The 15,998-nt window shown below is 39.9% G+C and overlaps 1 protein-coding gene across 1 annotated transcript; it reads right to left on the bottom strand.

Moving 5' to 3' along the window:
* Nucleotides 1-1,794: 1,794 nt before the first annotated feature.
* insig1 (insulin induced gene 1) lies at nucleotides 1,795-10,014 on the bottom strand. Its single transcript, XM_046036122.1, has 6 exons — nucleotides 9,787-10,014; nucleotides 9,274-9,621; nucleotides 7,824-7,948; nucleotides 7,401-7,567; nucleotides 6,580-6,679; nucleotides 1,795-4,166 (listed from the first exon to the last, which is right to left on the bottom strand). Exons 1-6 carry the CDS (start codon nucleotides 9,839-9,841, stop codon nucleotides 4,137-4,139), a joined length of 825 nt encoding a protein of 274 aa, XP_045892078.1. The 5' UTR covers nucleotides 9,842-10,014; the 3' UTR covers nucleotides 1,795-4,136.
* Nucleotides 10,015-15,998: the final 5,984 nt, after the last annotated feature.

Raw genomic sequence — 15,998 nt, 5'->3', positions numbered from 1 at the left:
TGAGTATTAAAATATTACTTGTGCGTAAACAGCATAGTTGTTAACTATGCAAATCAATAATTTTATGTGACATTAGCTTAGTAGTGATCCTCCTTTTTGAGATATCATGTCAAGAAAAGTCTCACAACAAATTCCATTGGGGAAAGGCTGCATAAATCCACCAAAAAGACACAATTTTCCACTTATTTTAAGAAAGACATGATTTAAAGATTCCTCTTAAGTAGCACATACACAGTATTCTATCAGTATATCTACCTTTGCTTCAAATGGCAATATTCTAGATGCCTTGTACCTTGTTTTAGATACGTTTCCCAAAATGTATCCTGACATTTGGTATCTTTCTTTGCTAGAATTTAAAATAAACCTGTGTGGATTTGAGCAATGTTTGACTGCGCAGCACGAGTCTGTACTGACTGACCCCACTGGTGGTCCTCTGCTTGTTATCTTCAAATGACTTTTATAGAAGGTAGGCACTGTGCAGCCTGTTATATTTTATAAGTTGTTAAATGTTAACATCACTGTCTTCATGTTTACTGGCAGTTGACTCACAGCATCAAATTAGAGGCTCAATAACAGACCTGACAAAACGCAATGGTGCTGTGAGGAGGTGAAATTGAAGAGTCTAGCAGGAGAACCTATAGATGGCTCAAATCAATAGATCAGATGTGCCCCGGCCTGTCTTCTCGCCTTGAAGGAAGGATAGAGAGAGTACAAGGAAGAGAGAGGGGGTTGTTTTTGGCAATAAGGAGGCGCTCTAATGGAGTCTTTCAGTGTGCTGTGGCTGGTAATGAAAGGAGGTTGAAGCCCGGCCAATTATTTTGCCCGAGAAGAGGAGGAGACTGAAAGAGAAGGGAGAGCGAAGAAGAAGTGGCGTGTGGCGCTGGATCGTTGGCCTGTCAGAGAGAGAGAGAGAGACAGACCCATAGATTCAGAGAGAGAGAGAGAGAGAGAGACAGACCCATAGATACATAGAGAGAAGGAGAGAACAGACAGATAGATAGATAGACAGATAGATAGATAGATACCCCAGAACGAGGGGTTCATTCAGAACAGCCCACAGATATTGGCCCCACTCCCAGAAATTTCCCCCAGTGCAAAAGGTTAACTGTCAGTCCCCCGCTAGGTATAAATAGAAGTCTGCCCTCCAGAAAGGCGTGTTCAGAGAGGGGGTAGACAGAGGAGGGAGGAGGCCCAGTTCCTCATGATCCCAGTGACACACAGGAGGTGGGGGGTAGTTTCAGGGGTTTTGGGAGGGCGGAGGCGGATGGAAGGGTCTTGCAGAGGAGAGCAGAGAGAGGAAAGATGCAGCCGAGGACATTATAATGCCTCTGGAGACTGACAGGGACCCCAGACAAAAGAGTGTCCTGATCTATTCAACTTGGCCGTGACAGCAGACACAACAAATGCCATCATCAGCACCCCAGAAAGCTCGGGTGCAATTGAGCTGCGGCCGCATTTGAAATCCTTCAAAAAAAGAGGGCTATTGTTTTACTGAAGCTGTTCAGACATGTAATTAGGCTAGGGTCTAATCCAAGGCAAAATCATTTGCTGAAGCTCAGTTGCATTATGTATGTTATGTATGTATGTATGTATCAGGTTTATATCACTGGAAGGGAAGCTAGAGAGTGTTAAGTTCTGTTTTTTCTTTCTGGCTGAAAGGATATCAATCAGTATCATTGATACTGTACAAATAATATACAGTATATACATAATTCTTATTTTCATCTTGAATAATAAACTAGTTTTACATCCCTTCATCCAGTCGCATATGTGAGTGATGACTACATGCAGATGTCCTTGTCAGGTGTTTTTTTATTTTTCACTTAAATCCATGGTAGCAAAAATGATACACAGCGGAAATATCAGACACACAAACTCCGAAACATCGAAACAAAAGGTGCTTCACCACCTCAAAAAAATAAAGCTTCCTCTTCAGTTTAGCACACCTGAATGTGAGCAGATTCAACTTGACGTGATCTGCCATAAAGAAGTATTTAAAAAAATAAATCAGGTTTCCTTCAATAATGCTACTATTTGAGACTTTTTACAACAGCTTGACACAATATTTTTTTTTTTACGGTCTCTCTCTCATTGGTATTGACTCTAAAAGCGTGTATTTTGACAAATAAACTTGTTCACAAAAAACAAGGATGTTATTGCTATTTTTGAAGTATGCCCGCTGCATATATTTACAACAACTTATATTTATTTTAGCCATCATCAGAAATAATAATAAATAAGGAAGAATAATCGGCTCATGTATACTCTGATTGCACTTAATCCTCTAGACCCCCAAACACTAACTAACATACTGTAGGTCTAGTATTGATCTGATTACATAGGCAAGCCATTGTACATACAAGCAGTAATGTCATTGTAGAAATGATAAAACTTAACTGTTATAGTGACAAAAGCACTACATTCTATAATACACAGGCAATCACAGATTGCAAATCTTAATTAATAATATCCTGCCCCCTCCTTCAACCGGTGTATGTTCCCAAGCTATTATCGCTAGTTTGAAGACACAGTGTGAAGTGGGACATGTGCACAATCACACAGCAAAATGTTTGTCGATGGGAATAAAAAGGCCCGTTCTCCGACATTTAACACCTGTCACTGGAAAAGTGTTTTAAGCTGGTTTAACAGTAACCACTGATGCTGGCAAAGATTGTTGTAGTATATTCCTGATACATTCTTTCAAAACACGCTCCACCATGGTGGCCTTCCTCACTCAGCTGATTAAGAAAAAAATTAAATGAGCATATGCTGGCATTTCTTTCAAATTAATGTTTTGATGTCTTACTTCTCCCTACAACAGTCCTGTCTGTGTGTGTGAAACTTCTCAGGAACAGCAGACACAATGGAAGGTCTCAGGATAGTTTTCCAAAAAGTAAGTGTGATCTTGTGCTAACTGACAGCTGTGAATGTGATACTACTCACAGGTAAATAGGACTAATTTCCATTGAGGAACCTAAATAGTTTGCAGTTTCTGCTCCAAATTTCTTAACACGTGTAGTATATCTCTTGTCATTTATATGTACACAAATGAGTATCAGTAAGTACAAATTTGTAGTTGGCACTCCTTTACATATTTCCTATCTCTCTTCATTCCATCTACTGTCCTCTACAATATGTTTCATAACCACATTAAAGGAGGCATTCCACTTAGACGAGAAGATCAATACCACTCGTGTCTGTATGGTAAATAGAACTAGTAACTAGTGCCAGCAGCCACTCAGCTTAGCTTATTCGAAAACGAACATATTAGTTAGTGAGCTTTATAGATGCTGGTAAGTGGATGTTGTTACCTTCAGCAGAGCCAGGCTAGCTGTTTCCCCCTGTTTCCAGTTTTTGCGCTAAGCTAACCAGCTGCTGACTTTGGCTACATTCATACTGTACAGATATCAGAGCGGTATGACATCTAACTCTTAGTAAGAGAAGCAACATCCTAAACATTTCACCAAATGTCAAAACTATTCCACCGTTCATTATCAAACATAAAGTACAGTTGGTTTGGGGTAATTCAAAATGTACAAAATAAATACTTAATTTGGTTTGACCGGGAACATACATCTCCCCTGTGTCTCAGTGATGCAACCGAGGCTGCTGAATACATTTCTATGCGAGAGTGAAGACATTTTTTTTGCCCACTCATTTCCCTTTTATGATTATATTCTATTCATGCTAATAAAAAATAAAAAAATAAAACAGACTTTTAGCACCGCCTCATGTCTTCTCTGCCAAGACCAGGATACATCCATGCTAAAGCACACACGCACGCTTCCACTCCATAAACTGCAGGAAGATACATCAGCGTGAAAGTAAAATCAGTCAACACTTCAAAATAACGAGAGAAAAAAAGGCAAACACCATTCTCCTGTCTTGTGTGAAGGAAGCCTTAATGCTAATGGAGTACAACAGAGGTGGGAGGGAGAGTCTATTTGGCCACAAGGAGGAGCAGAGGACATGGCACATTAGATGAGGGGCTTTTCTGACCCACACTTTGTTATGAGAACAAAAGGATGAAGTCGAAACAATGAGTCTTTTTTCTCCTGTTATTCTTCTCGTTCTTCACATAACTTGTCCATTTTTACATCAGCTGTCCTTCACCTGGTTTTCTGCCTTTCCGTTGTTTAGTCCATGTGGGGTTTCTCTACACCGCCCTGAGGGGAGACAGACAAGACGGTGTTATTAACATATCAGGCACTCAATGTAATGCAGCAATTAGAAAAACAGCTAGAATATTTGTAGTTACAAAGTCACACAGTTGCTTACAGCAAAATCAAAGAACAGCTTTATTGCCTGGAAGTGGCTAAAGTCAATTTTATGTAAGCACTGAAGTACATTTATCTTCTTGATTACTCAAACTATTGTTTTGTTTTCATGACAGGGAAATTGATTTGGGGAAACAGCCTCAGGTGACTCACTTTCAAGACATGAATCACACATGAACACATTAGTTTCTGTTTCCTGTAAACTCAAAAACCGTAGCTAAAAACCAAACTCTGTGGGCAATTAGTAGCTTTTCAAGTAAATAAGGACCTGTTTACTGCATTATGGACAAATCCGGACTACTCTAAGTGCCAATATTGTTTTTAAAGAAAGCTAATTTTTTCTTTCAGTTCCATTCTATTGAAAGATTGTTTTTTAACCCCAAATGGCGGCTGAACATTTTGTACAATAAAGGAAGAAAGTACTGTTTGAGGAAACTGCTTACTGCTTAAATATTTTCTATTTGGTCATTGGTTCCAATTAAACTACACATCTGACTGTAATTTCAAATAAAATGGTAAAGTCATGCAGCTTTAAAGCAGATAAAATAAGCGCAAGAGCTGGACAGAGCAATGCTAGTTTTTTTGTTTTTTCATTCTGCATGGTTTATGCTGCTAAACAGATTGTTGCATTGTAACCTCTTTATCCCCCCCCAAAAAGTCTCATGTTCCTCCTGATCCTTCTCATAAATGACTCACTGGAGCGAAAGAGAGAAAAACAGAGAACAAAACCACGAGTACAGACTTGTGCCAACATTCCTCAGGCCTCATCACAAACAAAAACAACAAGTAGCAAATGACCCTCTGGTCAGCCGAGTCCTGACTGGCTCTGTGTCCTGCCACGACTGTGAAAAACAACAGCCCTTAATCTGCTTTCACGCTTTCACCGAGTCAAACTGAGGGAGTGACGGGGCTCTTACTTTACAGACAGAATGAGGTGAGGCTTCCGGGCACAAGCTTAATGAAGACATCAAAGCTGACGTGATGGGATAATTATAAAGAAAAGGGGGCGTCCCATGCACTTTGCACAATTTTAAACCATCTGACAATGTTATCAGCTGTTGTGGTTCAGCCAAATAATTGAAAATAAAGTATGCATGGCGCAGAGGAGTCTTTTGAAGTCCTCCTTTTATGTTCCACGGTTTAGACAGAGTGCAGGGGAGTTCAACAAATACAGATGTTTGAAGGCTGATACTTGTAAATGTGTACTGCTATGCAAATACGACAGACCAACAATTTTCAAAACATCCCACAGAATCACAGGTGTTTACCCCTGATTTATAATCTCGGCAAACTGGAAAAACCCTCTGGATCAAGATCAAGAGTATCTTGTAACTATAAAACATTCCACTATTGTACTGCAACTGGTTTGGTAGCCGTTTAGATGTTACAGATACAGAACGTTTAAGCTATTAAACTTAATGAAATGTCAAATACATAATGAATTTAAATGTTCCCTTTCTTCTGCTCATGTACAGCAACACAATTCTGTACCACTAGGTCTTTAAAAGTTTGTCACAAGATCTATTTTGTCCAAAAAGGTGCCTAGTTACATATAAGACAAGCTGTATTCATGACTTTCTGACTCTTGTTCAGTTGTTTAGGAACACAAAACAGCAAGAATCCAAGATCACTGTCAGATTTTTTTTTTTTTTTTTATTTTTTTTTAAATGGAGGGGAAACACTAGCAGATGCTGAGACAATTACTAAACTTTGGGACCTGGAGCCTGTTGTCTTTAGAACATGTGCATTGTGATGTATGATCTGTTTGGGTTCATATATCAACTTTGGTCCCATTTTTGCAACAGCTTCTGCTCATTTATGTTTTTCTTGATAATGCCAACACACAGCAGCGCTCACTCATGTATTTTTAAATACACATGTACTGTATATATGTGTGTGTGTTATAGCCACATGCAAAGTTGCCCGACTGATATTGGATTTTGGAGGCCAATTCCGATATCAATATTTTATAGTAAATAAAGAAAACCAAACACATAACTGACATTTTTTCATGAGGAACTCCCAAAATAGTTTTTTTTAGAGAATTGACCGAGATATGCACTATTACAACATTTTACAGTTGAAAAATAAAATTTTGTTTGTAAATATGTCTGTATCAGTCCAAAATCTTAATTTGTAGGTAAATTATTCTTTTAAAGCAGGTTGAGGTGAACTTACATCCTTACCATAAAATAATGGAATCAGCCAAACTCATGTTTATATAATTTAAATATACTGTATTTTTCTTCCTTTTTTACCATTAAATTATAGGATTACATATCAAAATGGTTTCAGGCTTTACCATGGCAAGTTGACGTCCGATGTTTCCCACAGTAACACCACCTGAGAAGAATATGCATGGGAGCCAGGAGCGTACATACAAGAAGTCTGGAGAAGTATACCTGAAAGAAAAAAGAAACCCAAATCATCCTATCAAATCGATCTTTATAAATGTAGAGCAGGTTTAATGATGACGATGATCTCTAGATGATCCTGACCTCTGACCTCTTTGTATGAGGTCAAAGTTAAATAAGATGCCATGTCACAGAGTAAGAAACACAACGCTCTCTTAAACACAATGCCAAAGACAGATGTCTGAGTGGGGGAATAAAAAATAAACATACAAAACATGTTGTGCTTGAAAATGTAATTAAAATATAATTATCTCTCCTCATTCTTCCCTCGCTTTTTCTACCTTGTCTAGTCAGCATGAGCTGCAGCTGCCTATTGAAGCTCTCACCATGAGCAGCAGTCTCTTTTCTCAGCTGTGTTTTTTTGATGTTATGCTGCTGAAGCGGGTAGGAGGGCCTGTTAATTGGGCTCCCAGAGACAAGGGGACTTCCCAAAATATAACTCAGTATGTCAAGCATCATCTGTCATGTTTTATTTTATGGAATCACACAGGGGGGAGTACTTCCAAGTACTTTATTTACTTGATTCCCACCAGGGTGGGGTTTACTGTAGCTATAATTGTTATATAATTAGCACTTAAGCCCAGCAACATAATTTTTTGTTGTGTGTGTGATGACAAAGCACTCGTGATTTATCATTGCAGACAGCATCAAAACCGGGACAACTTGTATTTGAACGCAGTGTTATGACAGAAGATGAAAGCAAACTTACTGGTAGACTCCATTGTAGACCAGCAGCTGTGTGATGACTGTAGCTAGGAAGGCAGTGGTGATCCCCAAACCAAAGCCACTCCTGGACCGGTCGAATGTCCACCACAGGCCCAAGGACAAGGCTGCCAGTGTTAGGGAGAGCTGCACGTTGTTGTCAAAGTCTAGTTTCTGTGTTAGAGCCGTTAAGGACAAAGTCAAACAGTATGACGCTAGCATGGGATTAGCTCTTACTCACATATTTGTGTGACCTGCTAACTCCACATCACGTCTTATGGGTAGAGCAGGACATCCTGTTGCTTTAGGCATTGTCCAAACTAGAGACAGAACAGTGCATTTTCTCTGATAAACTAGCCAAAATTAAAGGAAACACTGAAAAAATTATGCATGTATGAATCTACGGGGTAAGTCTTTTATGAAAGGATACAACACTGGCGTGGTTGATACCGACGAACACTGCGATGCACCTCATGACGCTGGCCCACTCCCTCTTGAACTTGTGTGGCTCTCCCAAATGGCTGTCGAGGCAGGGGTACAGCAGGCCGACGACAGCTGTGAAAAGGGAACAAACAGACCCGAATTACCCAAGATAAGAAGAAACTCTGTGAAACACCAGAGGGCATATCATGTCATGGAGCTGCTGTGTGGGATTATTTTATTTGCTAAACACGCGCTTCCTTAATTAGTGACTCATTTAGACAAAAAAGAAGCTTATTTTTCTCTTAAACTTTTTTTTTTAAAGTTTGCTTGACCGTTCTTTTGATGTAATTCCAGGTTTTGTGTAATGAATGAATAAAAAAAAATGCCTCCTCACAATTTAAAACCTTGGACTGTTGGTCGGACAAAACAAGCTTTTAAAAAGACATCCCCTTGGGCTCTGGGGACAAGTGACATTACATAACAAGTGACATTTTTAATACATTATACAGACTAGACAATTAATCAGTTAATAGGTGCAGCCCACAATACCTGAGACCATAGAAGGCAAAAAACATAGGCTACCAAAAGTTGTTGTGAGTTCACTGTAAACTAAGTATGCCTCTTGAGAAGGAAGCAGCTAAGTTACTACACAAGATGAAAACCTTCCTACATGACACTAAGAGACATTAATAAAGCATAGACTAATGTCAACAGACAGTTAAGCCATGAAGCTACACCTCTATTGAGATAAGTCTGTCTCCATACACCTCTACTTAATTTTTTTTTCTGTCCCGCAGCACACGGGAGGAGGAGCCGATGACGGATGCTGTTATGATTTTTTCTCTCCTCCCACTTCCTGGTTCCTTGCCGTAAGAGTACCTCCCCATCAGCTCACCCGTTATGACACACACCAATGAGCGCGCAGCTCACCTCGTGTCCGGCTGTTGCGGCCAATCAGAGGTCGAGAATCAATGCCGTCTGTGCCAAGTCAGTTTCTTTTCCCATAACAAAAAACCACAAAGACTAGTAGGCTATAGCCTGCGTGTGAAAGGCTTGTATAATAGCAAACAAAAACAAAGCTGAATAATGATTCATTACCACCTGATCAGGCGGTAACTAATAGCAGGTGCATTTAAATGAAAAGCATTGTTTTTCTGCTGTAAATATGTAAAAATTGTACAATAAAGTGCTTAGTAAGGTGTGGGAGATTCCCAGACTTTGAGCGCCCATAAATGCTTGACAAATCTAAATTTTAATGGATTTTTAATGGTTTTTCTCCGTCATTTTGTCTATATATGGAAAAAGCTGCTGCACTGTTACCCCTCCCCTATTCGCATTCCTTTCTCCCAAACTTAGCAGCAAACTGCTGATAACAGAGGTCACACTTACCTCCAGAACTATTTGCACATTTACATTAACATCTCCCCCTACCACCAACCTGCATGTTGTCTACTCACCAGCTCCTGTGCCGCAGCAAGGTGGGATCCACCAGGCAGACGAAAACAAAGTTGTCATCACCTCCTCGGGAAACAGGGTGACATGTCTTTGTATCTGCAGCAAGTTGAGCACCAGGGCGAGGAACGCCCCGACGGTGAAGAGGACGAGACCCCGGCGGATCAGGTTGGCCGTCCGGACGTTGTGCAGTGAGCCGTAGGCACTGCGGAGCACCGAGGTGATGATGGACATCATTTCTTCAGCTTTAGATGCCAACCAGTTTGCCTCAGATGAATGCTTCGTTTCGACTCTTGATGCACAGGAGCAGCTCCAGCAGTGGTCCTCTAGTCTGGGCATTTGGCACTTTTGAGCTGAAGGGATGGAAACGTTTGTGAGAAAACAGATACATTTAGCTCATAAGTAGAGAGATACACTGTTGCGAGGTGAAAGATAAATTAAGTAATGGTTTCCTGGATTCTGCTATAACTGCATAAGTTAGACTAGAGTGAGAAAATGCTGTGATCCAAAGTCCTTACCTTGATCTCCAGACGTGTTCAGTATCTGGTCCAAAGAGAAACCACTCCTGTTCATTCGCGCCTCGGCAAATGATTAAGCCAGGACCCCCTCCTTGTTTTCCTGCTCGTTACAACAAGGATTGCAATCACGTTGTTTGTTCACATCATCGTTAGCGCACACACACATGCAGAAAAAAACACACACGCTGCTGCTCCATTCCACAGCACAGGGCTCTTACCAGAGGCAAGAGCTTCCTCTGCAGAAAACAATCACAGCTGTGTCGGGTGAGAATCGGGAGCCAATCAGAGCGCGGCGGCTGATATGACGTGTCGCCACCCCACCGCCCCCTCGTCCGTAACAGACGCGCCAACCAGGAGGCTTGTGAGCTGAAGTGAAAGTGGAAATAGAAGTACTTTAAATGGCAGCGAAACATATGCAACACTTACCAGAAAGAGAATTTGAAGAGCTATAATAAGAAGCAGGGATATTACAAGATCCAAATGGTATATTATAAGAGCAAACCCAGGGATTTAGCCTGGTGTTAAACAAAATACAATAAAAGTAGGCCAATAAGTCATCATGAATTCAATATTTAAATCCACAGCTGTGATAGAGATCCATGATGAACTACTGTAAGATTAAAAGTATTATAGAAAAGGAAATATGTGTTTACCAGGCTGATAGCAGAATGTCAGTGTGATCACTCTTGGATAAACGCTCAAACTTTCACAGATCTTGTCCAAAAAAGCAGTCTTCCTCTAACTATTCCTGCAGGCTGCACCTCCACAAATTATTTCCAACCTCTTGGACAAGTAACTTTTTATATGGGCAGCTTTCGGAAGTGGCACAACCTTGTTTTTATGTAGATAAAAGGTTAGTGACCTTTGGGGTCAGGTTAGAGGAGGTGTGTCTTCCACTGAGCAGTGTGCAGGGAACAGCATGTAGGCCACAGAGTTAATGTGAATGGAAAAGGTTCAGTGCCCCTATGACATAAAGGCCGACAACAACAAACAAGAACTTTTGCAAGAACTTGTGTAACCCAGCTGGGTGTATATAAGGCAGTGTGATAACGAACCTCCACCCAATGCATACGTGCAGCAAAATACATAGGACTGTAGGTGTACGTTTTGCTTTTCACTGTGCCACAGGACGTGCATAGGCAAACATTGTAAAGACAATTATACATTTAACATTTTTATGAGATGGAACTGCATTGTTAATCCAGTGAGAATATATACTGTATATTATTGCATTTTAACTGTCAAAAAGTCATAGATTAAGTCAGATTTACTTAATTTCAGCTGCTGGCACTTTGTAGAAAGTAATACCATGGATGAATCATCTTTTTTCATGCAAATTGACTTTCTGAATAAAGTGATGCTTCATGATCAGCAGCCAATTTGGTAAACAAAAACAGAGAGCATATCAATCAGATAGCATTTCTTTTCAATTAAGTTGAATTGAAAATCTTTTTTGGTGTAATTATATGTGGCACTGATGTCTCAGGGTGTTGAATTCATTGTTTTTTTTTTGGCAATTATGTGGTGCTAAAATGCAGAACCAAGAATGAGTTCTGCATCAAGTGAGGGTGTGATGTGGGGACTGGTTTCCGGTTGTCACCCAGCGTTTAGCTTTAAGGCATTAACCCAGGTGCTGAATTTATCTCTTCTTTTTATGACGGATTTGATGTGCCACATGGAGGAAAACAATGCTCCAATTACTGGGAATATTGGGGAAAAAAAACACCAATAACTATATTTATGAAAATAGACTTGGAAACATTACAGGCACACCAGAGACCTTTTAGCTACCCTAGCAGCATGGCTCTAGGGATGGCAATTCCAGTCTGTCAGTCCACCCCATTGCTCCAGACTGAAATATCTCAAATCCTATTTGATGAAATTACATGACGTTTTGTACACACATTCACATGCTGTAGCCTACCGTAATTAAAATGGTACTTCGTGTTTCATGCTAATTAGCCAATCTTAGGATGCTAATATGCCAAACTAAGATGCTGAATATAGTAAACATACCTGCTTAGCATCAGCATGTTAGCATTGTCATTGTGCACTTTAGCATACTGGTGTTAGAATTTAGGTCAAAACACTGCTGTGTAGAGTCTCAAAGAGGTGTTAGCACGGCTGTGACTTTGTAAACACAAACAGTGATAGCAAATGTAGTGGAGTGCAAGCTAGGCTACTTTATTCCAAAGACTTTAATATCATAAGTTATTAACCATGTCATCACACAATTTAAACGATAAAGGAGCTATCTTAGTCCCACTAAGTTTCAGAATGAGTTTTTGAATGTTAGTATTACATATGTATATATAAGTCATCTTATAGGTATTACAGTTTCCAGACTGCACATTCAAATGGACCACATTGAAACTGGTTCCACTTGAATAGAATGAGAAAATGCCATTTCTGAAATGGCAGTGATAACTGAGTGTTTAAATATAAATGTCACCGCTGCACTCCACTGGAGCAGTTTCACAATTTTGTACCAGACAAGTCAAGCATGAAAGTATATGGAGGGTTGAAAAGTTTGCATTTGTCCCCTGTCTCATTTCTGAGTGCTTAGAGTCGTGTTGGTGTATGCAGAAGGCTTGAACAAATGCAGCATGTCTTATTGGATGAGAAGCCTGTCAAAGAGGAAATTTCACTTTTTAATAATCTGAACAGGTTTCTTTTTCTTCCTCACTTAGTTCAGCTTTTTTTTAAAGGACGCTATGATAGAATGGCATACATCCTCACTCATGACCTCTTTACAAAACACACTGCTGTGGTCCTAAACCAACATTCAGAGACATTCACTTTGCTGCAATCCATAGATAATGACATCAGTCATATTTACTGTATCTTAATTCCAGAGGGACATGTGGTCTACACAGATAAATCACCAGAGTCTCACAGTTTCACAAAGGGGGAAAGGAGGTCAAAATGAGAAGAGTGCACCTACGGGGAGCTCCCCAAGGACCCAAACTACTACAGCACCCCAGTAATCCAGCAATAGTATTCTTCTCTGCCTGAGGACAAAATGAGTATGTTGAAGGCTTGACTGAGAATTGGACTGGGAAGGAGCGTGTGTAAGTTCTCCAAATGAATACATTTCTCTCTATGTAATTCTTGGCAATCCAGGTGCCTGAGGATAAAAGCCTACAGCAGTGAGTGTGTGTATGTGTGTAAATCTCTGTCTTTGCTGGAGTGTGTATGCTAATCTACTGAAAAAAAGTGTGTTGTTGGATATGTGTGACCTGAGATGACTTCCAAGTTTAATTGTGAGATCCTGCAGGAATTTAGATTCATAATTTAGCTTCTAGTGCTTTTACTGGCAGTAACGTGCATTAATGTGCAGGCTGAAATCACAAGTCACTTGTTAGCTAATGCAGGGCCATAATATCCATGAAAATTGCATATAGCAAAGAGCTCCTAGCAAATGGCGGAGCTGGCGCTGGCATTGAGGAGGTCTCAGCCACATCAGAAGATAAAGCAGGATGCTACGACACTTCAAATGAGTAGCAGATCAAGCGTATCATAGATTATGCTGTTAGACTGGGAGGGATTGAATTATAGCTAAGGGAAAAGCCTTCTGGAACAGCTGGTAAATTGATCTATCAAACTCAAGCTTGACAATTTCTTTCCTCAGTCCTGTGTAAAATTATGAAGGGAAACATCCTACTCCGCCCCCTCGGATAGTTGATTAAGACGAAAACGGTTTTAGCTTCATCTTGTTTATTCCTTCTAGTTCAGGTGCTACTGCACATTTTAGAGAACCTTTTAAATTGGTGAACCCATAAATAAAGATAGTTTTTTTCATATTAATGCACCATAGGTAATTGCAGCATCCTTCATTATTTAAAATTAGGTTAATAATCCACAGTTTGCTCAAAATTCTTCAACCCGATCTTCTTCCTTTCTCCAAGGCCAATGCATCAATGCATTCTGGGTACACACAACCTTTTCAGTAGCTCTCTCTTGCTGTCTCTGTGCCATGAAAGATGAAAGGGGGTTCTGGGTTATAGAGTGTATCAAACAGCTTAACAAAGGGTGCCATAAAGGCCCTTACTCTACAGCCCGAGGGCGTGGCACCAGGATGCAATCTCCCAGCCCCTTTGTTCTTTAGCAAGCAGCTCACCTTTTATCATGGCCAGATCCTACACTTACTCCTGCACAGCATGCTTATTGTCTGTGTGTAAATGCCTAAAAAAGAGAATATGTTGGGTTTTAAGGGGTGATAAATATACACTGAGTGAGAACTACAAACCATACAAACTGCTATTCAGTGGATAAAAATGTGTCTCTGACAGTGATTTGCATTTCATATAAAAGAACATTTTGAGAAATACGCTTAGTCACTTTACTTGCTGAGCGTTCAAAGATTCATACCATGCTCATGTCTGTACATTGAATATGTAGCTGTACATTGACTCAGTTTAGCTTAGCTTGGCAAAATACTGGAAACGGGTAAACAAGTAGCCTGACTCTGTTCGCCTACTAGTACCTCTATAGCTCTATAGCTCACAAATTAACAAATTTAATTGAATCCCTACAGTTCAGTAGGTGGATTTAGTTACTTTAGACAGGCTAGTTCCCCCTTTTCCTGTCTTTTTGCTAAGCTAAGCTAACCTGCTAATGAACAGACAAGAGTGGTATCAATCCTCTTATTAAACTGTTTGCAAAAAGCTTATTTTCCAGAATGTCCACCTATTCCTTTAACTTGATATTCAGCCTTCACTATGTGTCTATGATAAACTGCCTCCTATCTGTGACCTTATTGCTGTCATTGACCTTTTACTAGCCATTTTACTTTAAAGGAAAACACTTGAGGTTGTTATCTTTCTTTGAAGGAAATTGTACCACAGTGTTACGTACCTTATCTTCAGCAGAGCTGGTGACTGTATTTTTCATGACTTTATGGTTTATGTGCAGTCTGGTAAGCAGTTGAGTCATCACCACAAACTCAAAACTCACAACAATGTTGAATGAACACTTCTCTGACAATCTCACAAAAACAGAACATTATGAGCTCGGTGAAGGTATCATTTTGTCACAGGACTATTGTATTGGGCTGCTTTGGAGTACAGCATAGGTGTTCGTGATACTGTTCCCCCCTGTCTGTACATGTGGCATATTTACACAAAAGCTCCATTCAAGTCAGCTACACTAGAAGTCCCTATGAACAGCACAGTTCCAACAGCCAATCAGCGTCCGAAATAACCCCCGGCTGTCTGCTCAGGTGTCATTCTGGACCAATCACAGCCACTCCCTCAGTGGGTACATTAATATGTGAGAGAGCAACAGTGAGAGCAATAGAGGGAGTTTGTTTAAGGTTGGACAATGCCTCAAAAATGCACCTCACATGTTTTTTTTCTGCAGCATTGTACAGTGGTGTTAAATTTGGCAGTTAAAGCATCTCCCCAAGCTGAACAGCACAGACAGAATTTAATGATGATGTAATCTATTGACAAATTCTGGAGCTGCTTCACAGGACAACTCACTATGACAGCACACACCCATGTTGACTTCACTGGGATTTGGACACATGACTAATAGCTAAAACTAATTTAGTTAAAATGTCAGTCAACTCCAGAAAGGGTCACCTATTATCATCATTAAATCAAGGGACACACATTTTGTTGACATTGACATTTTGACAAAATCTATGTTAATAGCATCATTTAAAGTACCTTCAATTAAAGGAATAGTTCACTTTCTTTGCTGAGAGTTAGATGAGAGAGAGATAAGTAACACATTTTATCTTGTTTGTTTAATCAGTACATAATAAGCTAAGCAAACCGGCTGCTGGCTCAAGCTAATATTTACTCACCACTGTAAAATGACATATGATATACTTCAGTTTTGGATTAAACAAAGAACTTGTTAATTAGTGAGCTTTAGAGGTGCTGGTAGGTGGATTTTTGTCACTTTTCAACTGAACCAGGCTAGCTGTTTTCCTTTATTTCCAGATTTTGTCCTAAGCTTGCTGGCAGCTGTCTGTAGCTTCACATTTAACAGAATTGTATTTCGCAAAATTTTAAACTATTCCTTTAACTGTCCAAAATGAATGCAATAGCACAATGTTAATTTCATTTTAAGTTTAGTTTCCCCTTTTTGAATAATAGTTAAGTCCACTGTTGACCATGTGGCAAGTTATACTGAATGAGCATGGCATGTTTACAGCTATTCTGTTTGCCAAGCACCATTTTAAGAATATTACTTTCGATCAC

Source organism: Micropterus dolomieu, linkage group LG01 (assembly GCF_021292245.1).
Source record: "Micropterus dolomieu isolate WLL.071019.BEF.003 ecotype Adirondacks linkage group LG01, ASM2129224v1, whole genome shotgun sequence".
Lineage (NCBI taxonomy): Eukaryota > Metazoa > Chordata > Actinopteri > Centrarchiformes > Centrarchidae > Micropterus > Micropterus dolomieu.
Note: the sequence above shows the minus strand (reverse complement) of the source record. Positions and strands in the feature narration are given on the sequence as shown.